At 33.2% G+C, this 15,133-nt stretch overlaps 3 protein-coding genes and 1 pseudogene across 3 annotated transcripts; 2 read left to right on the top strand and 2 right to left on the bottom strand.

The window, feature by feature from the left end:
* The first annotated feature begins 1,274 nt into the window (after window positions 1-1,274).
* LOC123897248 (protein NRT1/ PTR FAMILY 1.2-like) lies at window positions 1,275-5,233 on the top strand. Its single transcript, XM_045947806.1, has 4 exons — window positions 1,275-1,592; window positions 1,973-2,190; window positions 2,963-3,516; window positions 3,974-5,233. Exons 1-4 carry the CDS (start codon window positions 1,484-1,486, stop codon window positions 4,977-4,979), a joined length of 1,887 nt encoding a protein of 628 aa, XP_045803762.1. The 5' UTR covers window positions 1,275-1,483; the 3' UTR covers window positions 4,980-5,233.
* Window positions 5,234-5,236: 3 nt separating this feature from the next.
* Window positions 5,237-7,301, top strand: LOC123896689 (annotated as a pseudogene).
* Window positions 7,302-7,329: 28 nt separating this feature from the next.
* Window positions 7,330-8,891, bottom strand: LOC123897249 (protein PLANT CADMIUM RESISTANCE 8). Its single transcript, XM_045947808.1, has 4 exons — window positions 8,709-8,891; window positions 8,121-8,192; window positions 7,815-8,027; window positions 7,330-7,522 (listed from the first exon to the last, which is right to left on the bottom strand). The coding sequence occupies exons 1-4, from the start codon at window positions 8,797-8,799 to the stop codon at window positions 7,443-7,445; spliced, it is 456 nt and encodes a 151-aa protein (XP_045803764.1). The 5' UTR covers window positions 8,800-8,891; the 3' UTR covers window positions 7,330-7,442.
* A 4,312-nt stretch (window positions 8,892-13,203) lies between these two features.
* On the bottom strand, window positions 13,204-15,023 carry LOC123899147 (glutathione S-transferase U18-like). Its single transcript, XM_045950208.1, has 2 exons — window positions 14,562-15,023; window positions 13,204-13,943 (listed from the first exon to the last, which is right to left on the bottom strand). The coding sequence occupies exons 1-2, from the start codon at window positions 14,886-14,888 to the stop codon at window positions 13,566-13,568; spliced, it is 705 nt and encodes a 234-aa protein (XP_045806164.1). The 5' UTR covers window positions 14,889-15,023; the 3' UTR covers window positions 13,204-13,565.
* Window positions 15,024-15,133: the final 110 nt, after the last annotated feature.

Genomic DNA, 15,133 nt, shown 5'->3' on the forward strand with positions numbered 1-15,133 from the left:
ATTGATTTTTTTGGATCCGTCTCCAGTGACGTATCCATGTCTCCGAGTGCTATTGTTTAAAATGAGTCAAAACTAACTTGATTGGACTAGTGCTATTGTTTATGATTAATTATTAGTTTTAATTTGATACTATATCATGTCGATTTTTATAATCACTGTGATATTAATTAATTAATTTAGTGTGAATGTTAACCGTGCATGAGTCGTAGGAATGATTATATAAAGCGATGAATCGATGAGTGATGATAGTGTGAGTCATGCAAAATTGCAAATTCAAAAAATGATAGGTAGAAGTTGGCACCGCCAATTAAATTATTGTCAGCAGTGTGTGTAACCAATGCAAGTAGCACTACCGGCAAACACGGTGTATGCTTAATACTACTCCCAGCTTCGGTCAAAATTGCTAAATCAAAAATTATGATCCGAGTTCGAATTTCAGTCGTTCCATTTTCTATTTTACGTTTCTAATGACTTTGTTATTTTAATTTGTTTACGTACCAAAAAAAATTATGTGATAAATATCATTAAAACTCAAATACGAAGATATTTTAGGTTATTTGATTAATAAGATATGCACATGATAAAAAGAATTTACACATACAAGTGATATGACATACAGTTAATTACTAAAATTAACTAAAAATAATCTTATTAAATACTAAAAATATGCATATACAGTTAAAATAATTTACACTGTCAACCAATCACAACCATGTTTTTCACCACGTCACCCCAATTTATTTATTTATTTTTTCTGCGTCACCCCAATTTTTTGATATGACATGAAAGGTTGAATCATTCTTATTAATCGAGTGTGTAAAGTTTTTTTTTTTTTTTACTCTGCCTGCTTATATCCATTAAACTCTTATTAGTTTATCAAAAAATAAAGATTTAATTTATATAAGCTCTATGCGTAAAGATTATTTTACACATGTACAAGTGTGATATGTTAGTAATTTAGACCGATTGTGATTAGTTGTCAGTGTAAAATCATTCATTGTTCTCTTTTTTTAATCTCCCAGTGTATCAAATTAAACTCAACAAAAAAATGAAAAAAATCTACATGATAAAAAGAAGACTACGAATTTTTAACTCTATTTTCTACTTATAGAGACTATGGTTACAAAATAAGTCAAAGTATACATCATGCATGTGAACGTATCTAGTGCCGGTGTGTCAAGATTCATTACAATGATTGATATTTTTTTGTAAGTTTTCAATGATTGATTTGATTTCAGTATTTTATAAGTTTATAGTAATATTTATAATATATTAAAAGAGCCTTAGTATATAGGACACAAATTGTGTTAGTGCATTACAGATATGCATTCACACACAATTTATTTGATTGTCCATTGCAATTCTCAATCATTCACATCATTTCACACTTCTTATTCCAATTTGCATTCAACAATATTGCTACTACTTAAACAATTCAACACTTCACTCTCCTTGTGTCCTCCTTCTATCTTCCATTCCAAAAATGGACAAGGAACTTCAACTTTCATCTGTTGTTGATTCTCATGATGAAATGGTTTCACAACAACCTCAAAAACGCAAGGGTGGTCTTATCACCATGCCTTTCATCATTGGTATGTTATCTATCTATCTCTATCTATATATCTATCTATCTTATACTATGTTTCATGGTACTTTACAACTGAGTCATCCTCCGTTCTCTTCTATCAGAAGAGGAGGATGACTCGGGTGTTACTATTTTTTTCTCTTTGTTCGAGCAATCTTGCATGAGATCTTTACTAGTTATATGTTTCATGCTACTTTACAACTGAGTCATCCTCCGTTCTATCAGAAGAGGGATGATGACTCAGGATAGAACGGAGGATGACTCAGATGTTACTATTTTTTCTCTTCGTTCGAGCAATCTTGCATGGGATCTTTACTAGTTATTCTTGGTCATTTACAGAGAATACTTTAATATGGTTTTGTTGTTAATATGGTTTTGTTGTTGCAGCAAATGAAGCGCTTGCTAGAATGGCAAGTTTGGGACTATTACCAAACATGATATTGTATTTTATGGGAAGTTATAGGCTTCATCTTGGAAAAGCTACACAGATTCTTCTCTTATCTTCAGCAGCCAGCAATTTCACTCCTGTGGTTGGTGCTTTTATTGCAGATTCTTATTTGGGTCGATTCCTAGGTGTTGGATTAGGTTCTGCTGTCAGTTTTCTGGTAATATATATTCTTTTTTTCTCTTACTCTATTGCATATGCATATGATTCAGTTCAATTTTGGGAGTTTATGAATCTTAGTAAGGATAGAAAATTGTTTAGATTTGAATATCATGATGCTTGTGTTCAATTTTAATTATTTTGTTGAGATTCTGTTAAAGTGTCCTCAGATTCATATGATAAAGTAATTATTAATGGATACATGAGATTCTGTTAAAGTGTTCTCAGATTCTTTTTTATGATTCAAAGTTGGTTGTTGAGATAGTGATATATTCCCTTGTATGAAAAAGGGAAAAAAGTTCCACCAAATTTGGTATATTCTGTCACGAATATCGAGGCCTAACTCATCCTTACAAAACCGGCTTGTAAGGTGAGGATTGCCTCCTCTTTATAAACTCTTCTCAAGAGTCCTATCTATCCGATGTGGGACTAAATCCCACCGAGTGTTGGCCGCTAACACACCCCCTCACGCTTCAGCCCGGCCTAATGGGCCTGAAGCGTGAACGATGTCGGAAGCCCAATGATAGACCCGATAGGCTCTGATACCATGTCACGAATATCGAGGCCTAACTCATCCTTACAAAACCGGCTTGTAAGGTGAGGATTGACTCCTCTTTATAAACTCTTCTCAAGAGTCCTATCTATCCGATGTGGGACTAAATCCCACCGAGTGTTGGCCGCTAACATATTCAATCATATTTTATGAAATTAGTGCTGTAATGAGTAAAGTTGGCAGCAAATAACAATGCTTCTTTTTTGCTTTTGTGTTATAGGGAATGACACTGTTGTGGTTAACAGCCATGATCCCGGCAGCGCGACCTCCGCCTTGTAGCCAACCAACTCAAGGCTGTAAATCAGCAACAAACGGTCAAATGGCAATGTTACTGTCTGCCTTTGGTCTAATGTCAATTGGAAATGGTGGTCTTTCATGTTCTTTAGCATTTGGTGCAGACCAAGTAAATAGGAAAGATAATCCGAATAACCATAGGGTCTTGGAAATATTCTTCAGTTGGTATTATGCTTTCACAACTATTTCTGTCATATTAGCTCTCACTGTAATTGTTTATATCCAAGATCATCTAGGTTGGAAAATCGGTTTTGGTGTTCCAGCGGCGCTTATGTTTTTATCTACTCTTTTCTTCTTTCTTGCTTCTCCTCTTTATGTAAAGATTACAAAAAGAACAAGTTTGTTCACTGGTTTTGCACAAGTCACTGTTGCTGCTTATAAGAACAGAAAACTTTCCTTACCACCTAAGGACTCAGTTGAATTTTATCATCACAACAACAGCTCAGATCTTGATCTTGTTGTTCCAACTGATAGACTAAGGTATATAGAATCAAATTATCATATCACCTTTTGAGCTTTTGCATATTTTGTTCATGTGGATTAATTTGACAACTTTTGCGACAACAATTTTAGTGGCATACTCAGCTCAAATAGGCTGTTAATTATATTCAATAGATGATCAGCATATATACCATGTGTCAAAACTCTTTAACCTTAAATTTAGACGTGATTAACCATACTTGTCAGGTGTTCAAATCTTCATGTAGTTGAACATCTGAAAAATATGGTTACCACGTCCAAATTCTTGGCTAATGGTGCTTAATGAATTGCGACACCTGATATATCCATCATCTGTCTATTGAATGTAATTAAGCATCAATTTGAGTTTTGTTTATAACTTAAAAAGTTGTTGCGAAAGCTGTCCAAATTTGGTTGTACAAAGACCGTTTCTCTGATTAAATATTTGATTTCATCAGCTTATGCTTTTCATTTTCAGGTTTTTGAATAAAGCTTGTGTTATTAGGGATCATGAACAAGAGATAGCCCCTGATGGTACAGCAATAAATCCATGGAGACTATGCACCGTAGATCAAGTAGAAGAACTAAAAGCCATTGTTAGAGTTATTCCATTGTGGTCTACAGGGATCATGATGTCCCTTAACATTGGAGGTTCATTTGGATTGCTTCAAGCTAAATCTTTGGACAGACATATCACCTCACATTTTGAAGTTCCAGCAGGATCTTTGAGTGTTATCATGGTAGGTGCAATATTTGTATGGATAGTTCTCTACGACCGTGTTCTTATTCCTCTAGCATCAAAGATAAGAGGTAAACCAGTAAGGATCAGTGCAAAGAGAAGAATGGGAATTGGATTGTTTTTATCTTTTATTCACTTGGTAATTGCTGCAACATTTGAGAGTATAAGGAGAAAGAAAGCAATCAGTGAAGGATTTTTGAATGATACTCATGGAGTGTTGAAAATGTCTGCGTTATGGCTTGCACCTCAACTTTGTTTAGGTGGTATAGCTGAAGCATTCAATGGTATAGGCCAAAACGAGTTTTATTACACAGAGTTTCCGCGGAGTATGTCTAGTGTCGCTACTTCCCTTGGAGGATTGGGAATGGCTGCAGGAAACTTAGTATCTTCTTTTGTATTTAGCACTATAGAACACGTTACTTCGAAAGATGGTAAAGACGGGTGGATCACTGATAATATTAACAAGGGTCGTTTCGACAAGTATTATTGGGTTATAGCTGGTGTTAGTGCTCTTAATTTAGTGTATTATTTAGTATGCAGTTGGGCTTATGGACCTACAGTTGATCAGTTATCCAAGGTAATTACGGAAGAAAATGGTTCCGAGGTGGAAGATTCAACTGAACTCAAGAATGTGAATCCACTTTTTGATGACAAGGTTAGTGATAGTTCAAAGGAGAAAGAATTAACTGAATTCAAGATTAGTGAAGAAAATGGTTCAAAGAAGGAAGAGTTAACTAAGGATTAATGAGGTTGATTCAGCAAAAATGGAAAGGTCTTTGGAGTTAGAGATGCTCAAGTTATGGTTGATATGATATATATGCTGAAGTTTAGTCAGATAGTTAGATTATAGAGCAAATATCCATAATAGTACATGATCATGATTCACACTCAAATTGGATAGCCAAATTTGTAGTAGTCACAAATATGTGTAGAGGCTATACAAATCAAACTATTTGTTTATGAATACTCAATTTATTTATGTACGAGTTCATTCGCAAATAGATGATAGTAAGATATGATATGATCTTAACAAGATCCTTATCTGTCTAATGTTTACTTGTATCCATACCAGATAATACATTAGAAATTATAATGTTATTATATCGTACTTTGAGGTGGAATAACCTCAATGCATTAATGGACTAGTCCCTAACTTTTGGGCAAGGGATACTATACACTTCAAAAACAATTGTATCATTTCAGAGTTTTCTTATGTTCCTTAGCATTTGGCGCTGATCAACTCAACAAAAAAACTGAACCAAATAATCAAAGAGTCTAGGAAAGTTTTATAAACTGGTACATAGCTTCTCAAGCTGTTGCTCGTTTTTTCATTAACTGGTATAATCTATATTCAAGATCATCTTGGTTGGAAACTAGGTTTTGGTATTCCGGCCGCACTTATGTTCTTGTCATTTTTGTTGTTTTTCCTTGTTTCGCCACGCTATGTTAAGCGGAAGCCACATAGTAGCATGATTACTGGTTTCGCTCGAGTAACAGTTGTTTCTTATAAGAACAGAAAACTCTCACTTCCACCTAAGGATTCTGATAGAGAGTTGAGGCTCTATCAAGCTATACTAAGCTAAACCTAGAAAAGCAATAAAGAAAACAAGTAAAATAAACATAAAATAAAACATTCATTTTCATTCATTGATTCCAAATTGATAAGAACACTACATATATATATATATATAAGACTCTTAATGGGCCTAGAGGATAAAGTCCAACCAAACAAAACCCAATAACATAGATGATCAATTAATAATATAAATACTATCTAAATTATTTAATAAACTACTACCTAATAATTATTTAATTAACTACTATTAATCTTCTATCAGATTCTGGTGGAATGTATCACCAAAACAAGGACTCAACACTTGTTGCTCCAACTGATAAATTAAGGTTGAACTTCAATGCAATCGTTTTAACCTAATGGTTATCTTAATTGACTGAATTGGCAATTTAGTCCGTAAAATTGTAGCATTCGATTTAGTCCTTGAAATTGAAAATCCTCGATCAGATTACATTAGTTTTTTCGGAGAATTTCAAGGACTAAAATGACCGATCTAAAAGACTAATGTGATTAAATATTTTCAATTTCATTGAATATCAATAATTTCATGAACTATGTTGACACTTGGTTGACATGGCCGTGCAATTTCAAGACGATTTTGGAGATTTATTCAATATTAATTAAGTTTGAAAGAAACCATTGATTAACTAAATGAGGTGATACTTTTGAGTTTTAGGTTTCTGAGTAAAGCTTGCATCAACAAAGACAGAAAAATATATTGCTTCTGATGGATCAACCCCAAAGAGATAGAATCTTTGTACAATTGAGCAAGTTGAACAGCTAAAAGCCATAATCAAAATCATTCCCCTTTGGTCTTCAAGTATCATGATATCAGTTAGCACTAGCCAAACCTCATTTTGGTTGCTACAAACCCAAACAATGGACAGACACATCACTTCAAACTTCAAAATTCCAGCAGGCTCTTTCGGTGACTTCATAACATTGGAAGTGTTCATAACCGCAGGGGTTTACGACTGTATCTTCCTTCCTCTCGCTTCAAAAGTAAGAGGAAAGCAAGTTATTATTAGTGCCAAAAAAAGAATAGGAATTGGAAAATATTCCTCCTTTCTAGACTTTGTAGTTTCAGCTATTGTGGAAACTATAAGGAGAAGAAAAACAATTCAAGAAGGATACTCTGATAATCCAAAAGCAGTTTTAACATGCAATGTGGCTTATTCCACATAATATTTTGTGTGGATTTGCAGAAGCATTTAATGCAATAGGCCAATCAGAATTCTATTCCGAGCAGCATGTCGAGCATTACAGCGTCACTATTCAGCTTAGGATCTGCTGTAGGAAATTTAGTGGCTTCTCTTATAGTCAGCATCGTTAATGACATTACTTCAAGAGGAGAAAAAAGAGAGTTGGATCTCAGATAATATTAATAAGGGTCATTATGATAAGTAGTATTGGCTTCTTAGCATAATGAGTTTTCTTAGCAATATGATTAGGGAACTGATTAAGGAAACTGAAGTTACTATAGTCTCTACTTAGTATAAGTTATATATTTGAGACAGAAAAATATGAAATTGCCAAGTTGTGGCTTTATTTTCTTATAATTCAGTTACAAGCATCAAACATGAACACAAAAAACAATCAAAAGAAATACAATTTTCACTAATTTTGAAAGAACGGTCAGTTGGACATGGATTGGCTCGGGGGAGGATTGTTCAATGTTTGATCACTTTGCTGTCTTGCAAGAATACCATTCCACCCTGCAAAAAGATAAAACAAGAATCAACTTCATGCAGTCAATTTTTGTTAGAGTTCTCAACTTTAAGCCTATGTTTTGTATGGATACGCCAGAATCATGTGATCCACCGTAATTTCACAGAAGCTGCACACTGTAGCTTTTGAAAGAAAAATTACGGTGGATCACCGTGATTCTAACATACCTACCGTGATACCAAACATATGCTAAGTCATTTTACGTTATGAACAACTTTATTTATGAGAAGAGAATGTAAAAATGAAAAGGTAAATGTAAATATATAAGAGATGAATTACCAAGAGCCGGGTCAAGTCCTCTTTTCGTAAGCTCTCTAAATTCTTGACATAGAGAACAACATGGACAAAAGATGTGAGAAATCACATCTGTATATGGAGCTTCAACCAAATCATACTTTTTCCTTATCTTTTCTCTGTACTTTGATCCCATAATCCATTGAGTACACAAAGCAGGCATCATTAGCAGGTAAATGAAGCTTCCAAGATGACAACCTTACATGATTAGAATTAACAATTCAAACACTATGTTAATATTTGAAAACATGTGTATTAAAGTTTGAGAATTAAGTGTTAGAGGTTACTTACTGAGTTCTCCACCATCCAATACTTCTGCTATCTGCCCAAATGTTACACAAGGAAAAAATGCTGTCATAACAGCTGCCAACAATAAAACAAGGTATATATAATTAGATATAAGTCATTCTGCATATTACAAATTTTAACAGTGAAACAAAAATGTGATTAGCAAGTAAAAAGATTCTGTTCTCAAGTATGAAGAATTCAAACAATTCAAAAGTTCATAGTAGGGATAAAAACAAAGATATCAAAATATGGAAAAATTCTGAGGCTAGTCCTGTAATATGAATATTGACACAGACACGACATAGACACCAGATACAATACTGGCACTTACAAGTCGATACCGATAATAATTTGAAAAAAATAAAATAATTGAATTCATTTATATATGGATCATTGTCATGTTGGTGTCTGACACACTGTGTGTCAGACTCAGACATGCCTTCAACAATCTAAAGTGTCGGTGCTACATAGGTTCTCTGACTGTCCATGTGTTCAAAAATTACTTAGAACTTCAACAAGGTTAGATATTACCAAATTTTATCAAGATTTTTTTTTGTGAAGGAATTAAAGTAGAGTAGATAATGATATTACCATTTGTTTGGTTCTCATGGCAGTCAAATAGTCCAGTACTCCATGGTCTCCCTACCTGCTGTTGAACCTTCTGCTCCTCAGTGGTCTGCATCTCCCTTTTTCTAGTTTAGAAAAGTTCTAACAATGATAGAAAACTCCAAAACTAAACAAAGAGCAGAATCAACTTGTTGTTCAAGTAAAGTAAGCAATAATCATATATATATATATATATATATATATATATGAAACACTAGTGCTTGCTTATAACATTTTCATTTGCATATTGGAATTTTAAAAGTCATTGGACCATTTAATTTTGGTCTAATAAAAGTATAGAGGGCCCTCCAAAAAAATTAAAAACAATTTTTTAATTGGTCCCTAAACTTTTAAGTAATTTATAATTAGGTCCCTGAATTTAGGGACCCAAATACAAATATTTAAGAGTTTAACGACCTAATAATAATTATATATATAATTGTAAATTGTTTAAAATTTCAGGGACTCTTAAAAAATTAGTTCAGGATCTAATTAAATGTTTTTTGACAAATTCAAGGACTCAATTATAAATATTTTAAATTCAGGCATATTTAAAAATTCTCAATAATTTAAAAACCAACAAAATAGCCAATCCTTTAATTTTCTTAAATAAAAAAAAAAAAAACTAATCCTTTAAGTTACAAGTCAATAAACAAGAAGCTTCGTATATCCTTCATCACCCTATTGATAAAAAATATATTATAAAATTTAAAATAAAGTCAAAACAAAGGAAAATGTGTATTTAATTTTAGTTAATCTCAACATTCTGTATTAAGCAGTCTTATCCTGTATAGCTGTTACATGTTTGAAGGTGGAGAAACTAGAATAAAAACATTGAATGAATGTCTTTCTTGTATGCAACTTGGATATAAACAAGACAAGACAAGACAAGGAAATTTAATACAACTATTAGCCGGAATGGTTGACACCAAAGTTTGGCACATGCATACAAATTCAGGAAACAGATTTCCTGCTGTCCATTATCACACAGTTTTCACGCAGTAGTTGATCAGGACCTTCCGATCTAAAATGAGTGGTTGAGATCTCAAACTGTTAAAAATCATAGAAATCTGTGCTGCATAATTACAGCTGTCTGATTAAAGATCAACAGTCGATATTTAAAACAGCGGCTAACTGTGTGATATTTTTCGTGGATTAATTTAATTTCGAAGAAATTTTTTTTTCGTAGATGATGAAGTCACAAATATTACTGAAACTTACATATTCGATAATTTTAAAGTTCTTATTGAGAAATTAAAATAATTGAAAAGTTTTATCTTCAAAAATTATTTTGATTGACTAAATTATTTGACCCCTACATGTTAGATCAAAATGTTGATTCACACAAGATGGCCTAACCATCTTTCACTAAAAGGAAGTTTAAGTTTCCTTTGAAGAAGGCATAGAGATCAAGCATTACTTTCCCTCTTTCAAGGGTCAACTGAACACCTTTATCTCTCTGTTTTTCTTTTTTATAGAATTAAGGAACACCTCTATCTCTAATTATAAGGTCAAAGTCATAATGTGAATGTGATCATACTAGTTTTTGTGCCTATATTTTTATTGAATTGAAAGTCAATGAGCCTTTGAACTTTATTTGCTGAAGCATTTTATCATAACAACCTCATCAAAGGTAAGTCCTTAAGGTTTTTTTTTATAGACGAAATGACAAAGTTATTGAAAACTCACATACACAAAGTGGAGTGACTAGGGTTCGAACCCCGGTCCTGACATTCGACACTAGCAATTTCGATATTTCTGTCGGTTGAGCTAGGATTTATGGACAGTCTTATGGTTTTATTTATGTATGAATGATCTAACCGGTTACATCAAAATCAAATGTTACATTTCATAAGATACTGGACCAAACCAGCAAATTTACTAAAGGGTATGAATATAATATGAATTTTTATGAATATCTGATATAAAAGTTACTATTAATGAAAAATTTAAATAATGACTATATACACGAAGAACAAGTTTTTGTTAATGAAAAATTTAAATAAATATTATACCCAGAAAATAAGTTGTTTCTGATGAATAATTTTATAACGGGACTAATTTTGAACTATACAATATTCGTCATATGATAAAAAAAAATATTGCGGCAACGCCATGCACTGGTATTATGCTAGTACTTACACAAAATGAATCTCGAAAAGGATTAAAAAATCAATTAAAAACTATATTCTCCCATTCTGTCTACTCAGGGAATTGTATATTTTTCAGAGTTCATTCCTATCCTATGTGTATAAAGTGACAAGAAACGATTTTGATTATGTTCATACCAAAGTGTTCTAAATCAGACCAGTCAGTTCAACATGTTGAACCGAGAACCGGTTAATCTGCTGATTGGTTCGTTCACGGTTTGTTTTAAGCATGTCAGGACATGATCGTGATTCAACCGATTGAAATATGACATGAAGGTATTACCGGTTCGATCTTTGGCCGGTTTTTAAAACACTGTCCATACACAAGAAATAACAACACTTATTGTGCTGACAATATCAAGTCCTTAACTCAAACTAGAATGCATGTTCATAACAATGCTTAGAAATATCTTACAAAGCACACACAATTACCACTTACCAAATTTAAAACATCAAAGTTTGAAAATATCTCAAACGAAACATGATTGAACATCTTAGTCTAATGATTGAACATCTTAGACATGAACATCGGACACAACCAAGATACTGACACATAGAGATAGTACTTACTTATGCAATATATAAATGCAAATAAGTCAATCCAAATCGGCTCATGTATAATACAGTATACACTTAACTACAATGGTAATGGTAATTAATATGCCACCTCGAAAAGATAAGTACACTGTTATTGAACACAAAAACCTAAAAGAGGCATTTTACCCAAAGTGGATTATCTGAGGAGTATATGAAGTTGGTGAATGAGATGAAAGCTGATGCATTGAAAACTGCAATTGGTCAAGGAGGCGAGGGGACAGATGCTGATGTGTTGTTGACCATGACCATGAGTGCATTGACGGAAGAAGGTGTGATTGCGGTGAGAAATGCAGCTTGTGAGAGGTTGCTGAATCAGAGGGTTGAGCTAAAGATGAAGTCTGTCTAACAAAATCAATGACTGTCGGAACAGGCTTCATGCATGTTGCATTTCCGAAGCCACGTGACCAGAAGGAAAGGCCTCCATGTATTCCCCCAGCAGTTTTGGAAGCTAAGCAAGCAGCTGCTGAGGAGAAGAGAAAAACAGAGAAGGATCTGGAGGAAGAAAATGGAGGGGCAGGTGTATACTCCATGAACTTGAGAAAACATTATATTTTGGCCGATGATGAATGGAAATAAGATATTTTGCCATAAATTTTGGATGGATATAATTTTGGATGCCTGAAATTTTGGAACATATCAACTAACTCTAGTTGATTACTAACTATCTATATTCTTAATAGCCTGGCAACTTGTTCCCACGGGCGAAGCCATTGTACATCCCATTGAGAACAAACCAGCCCCTAGTAGCTTTGTCTGGCCGTGACATTGCAGATGATAGCGTGTTTGCGACAAGTGTGACAAACTCGCAACGAGGACCCTTAGTAGTGATATTGTGAGTTACACATTTTCCATCAAAACAACATACATACATCCACCTTGAAATGGAGCATGGACGTACACCAAAATCAAGGAACATATAGATAATTCAAAACTAGTTCAATTTTTTGTTTTATGGAAAATGTTTTATTTTATCTACTAATTTGTTAACCTTATGTGTTCTTCATTATATCAAACATTTGTAATAGGACACAGATATTTTATCTACTAATCATGGAAATTGTTGAGGAATGTGAACTTCTTAAGAACGCCGTGAATGTAGATGCATGGGTGATAGGACATTAGGACCCTTGAATATGAACACGTTGCATATGCATGGAATGTTTTTTACATCGTTCCTCTATACCATTTAAATTTCCACCGGTCTAAGAAAGATCGTGTATTTTAACTTTATGGATAATTGAGGGTAAATAATCTGGATTTTCTCTGTTAATGATGGATCTCAAGCTGGAAGTGGAACTACTTTGTTTTCTCTTGTTGGTTTAGAGACTCAAACTAATATTCAGAAGACTAATACAAATGCAACAAAAAATATATATCAATGAGATTCTTCACCAATCTGTGAAGCTACTACATGAAAAGAATAAACAGGTTGCTGGAACAAATGAGGATGCTAATGCTCCTGCTGCAAACTATGTTTCTTTGTATCATCCTGCTTATTGTTTTTATATTTCACTATTTTTTTTCTTGTTCAATTAACCTTTTGGCAATCTTTTGCATGGTGTATGTTTGGATTGACACAGTGAGTTTGGCAGAATCACGGAGAAACAGTGATTTTTTGTTGAAATTCTAAAGGTGACCGATCGTGATTCTGCAAATCTCAATGAATCCAAACATATACTAAATGAGTGATGAATTTTTGGTTTTTTTTTTCTAGAAAATGTTTTATCTACTAATTTGTTAACTTATGTGTTCTTCATTATATCAAACATTTGTAATAGGATACAGATTGTGGGATGGCTTTGTTGGCATATACTACCATTTATTCAAATCCGATATTTGATATTATCTTGCAATCATTATTTGACCGTAGAGAATTCATTCCTCGATATTTATAGTCACTGCTAGGGGGTGGGCATGGTTCGGTTTGAGAGGAAAACCAAACAGAACTGTTTTCAAAATTCATAGTAATCGAACCAAATTGTTTGTTTTATGAACTGAACCGACCTGTTAAAATAGTTTGGTTTTATTTTATTTTATTTTTTTCAACAAGTTCATCATATTTAGACAAACATCTCCATTCTCCCACTTCCAAATTCTATATCTTACCAACAGCAGCTCTCCATTTGATCTGAAGAGCTTTGGAAAGTTTAACAAGTCTCTCAGTCTCAGGTATAAGTCCCTTGACAGCAGGATCAACAACAAATCTCTCAGCCCATTTCACCAAATTAGGAGCCTTTTCTTCAACCAAAACTTTCCTTTCATAATCATGCTCTATCACACTAAGCCATCCCAAAAAGCTTCCAAATGCAATATCAAGATAACCAATCTTATCCCCACCAAAAAATGGCTTTCCTTTGCTGCATTTTCCAAAAGCTTCCTCCATCTTCTCAACCACTTCTTCCATTACCTCAAAATATGGCTTCCTTTCCTCCTCTCCTTCAACAGTAATTATGCTTTGCATAGGAGGAAACCACTGTTCCATTTTCACACAAAATGATAAAATTAAATCAAACAATTAAACTTCATATTAGTTCAAATTTCATTTCTTTCTGAAGACCATATGACACAGATACCTATTTGATCATAAGAAATGAAAAGCAATGGTTCTGTTCTCAAAAATCTCAAATGTTCGGTCATTTTTAAGACGATTTTTAGAAACATTTTAGTGTCTTCAAGACTATACCATTATTTGGATAAACAACTTAATTAAACACATATAGAATAAAGTCAAATTGTTTTCACAAGTATAAGCTATAATTGTTCATATAAGTCATTTTAGAGAGCTTATGAGTTATGAACAAGTCAAAAAAAAAAAAAATCTATAAGCTCTCTCAGTCTTATGAGTGTTTATGTCACTAGACAAACTTAAATAAGTCAATCCAAGTAGATCCAATTTGGACTAACATTTGATGTTTTTAATAATTAATCAAATTCATAGTTTCAATTTCTCATGATCAAATAACTCACCCTATATTTTAAGGATCAGTTTAGGCCTTTAGTTTTTTTTATATATCAAAAAATTATAAAAAAAAAAAACATCAAAAATACATCCAATGAATTAACAAGAAAAAGGAAAACAAAAAGAAGGTACCTTTTGATCTATATAAGCAGCCCAGAATAAAGCAAGTGATCTATCATAAGAATCAGAGGGAAGTATAGAAGGAGAAGTTGACCAAGTTTCATCTATGTATTCAACAATGATAAGAGACTCACAAATGGGTTTATTTTGGTGAATGAGAACTGGGACTTTGCCATAAACAGGGTTGGATTGAACTAGAAGATCACTTTTGGGGTTAAAGGTTTCATTCTCTTCAAAATTTTCATATTCAAGTGATTTGATGTTAAGGGCAATCTTCACCCTTGCCACATAAGGACTTGACCATTTGCCTATAAGCTTAATCTCACTCTTTGTCGTCATGGAGATTATTGGATAGTACTATCTATGAGGAATAATGGTGATGATTAAAGTTTAGGAATGGAAATTACAGTATATTACATTGTTTATATCAAAATATCCTTATTTTTATTGGTTGACCCAAATATGATTGGTTAGAAAGTTTTTGGCAGCAACGTTAATACCAGCAGACAAGACAAAGAAAAATAGACATGAACAATGTTGTTGTTGTTGTATCTGGTTCATTGGATTACTTTGATGGTCTAGAT

This window comes from Trifolium pratense, linkage group LG7 (assembly GCF_020283565.1).
Source record: "Trifolium pratense cultivar HEN17-A07 linkage group LG7, ARS_RC_1.1, whole genome shotgun sequence".
NCBI classification, from domain to species: domain Eukaryota; kingdom Viridiplantae; phylum Streptophyta; class Magnoliopsida; order Fabales; family Fabaceae; genus Trifolium; species Trifolium pratense.

Coding starts and splice junctions, on each gene's coding strand:
- LOC123897248 (XM_045947806.1), top strand. CDS start 1,484: ATGGACAAGGAACTTCAACTTTCATCTGTTGTTGATTCTCATGATGAA. Junction 1,593..1,972: donor CACCATGCCTTTCATCATTG/GTATGTTATCTA, acceptor TTGTTGTTGCAG/CAAATGAAGCGCTTGCTAGA. Junction 2,191..2,962: donor GTTCTGCTGTCAGTTTTCTG/GTAATATATATT, acceptor TTTGTGTTATAG/GGAATGACACTGTTGTGGTT.
- LOC123899147 (XM_045950208.1), bottom strand. CDS start 14,888: ATGACGACAAAGAGTGAGATTAAGCTTATAGGCAAATGGTCAAGTCCT. Junction 13,944..14,561: donor CTGCTTATATAGATCAAAAG/GTACCTTCTTTT, acceptor AAAATGGAACAG/TGGTTTCCTCCTATGCAAAG.
- LOC123897249 (XM_045947808.1), bottom strand. CDS start 8,799: ATGCAGACCACTGAGGAGCAGAAGGTTCAACAGCAGGTAGGGAGACCA. Junction 8,193..8,708: donor CCATGAGAACCAAACAAATG/GTAATATCATTA, acceptor TATTGTTGGCAG/CTGTTATGACAGCATTTTTT. Junction 8,028..8,120: donor ATTGGATGGTGGAGAACTCA/GTAAGTAACCTC, acceptor TAATCATGTAAG/GTTGTCATCTTGGAAGCTTC.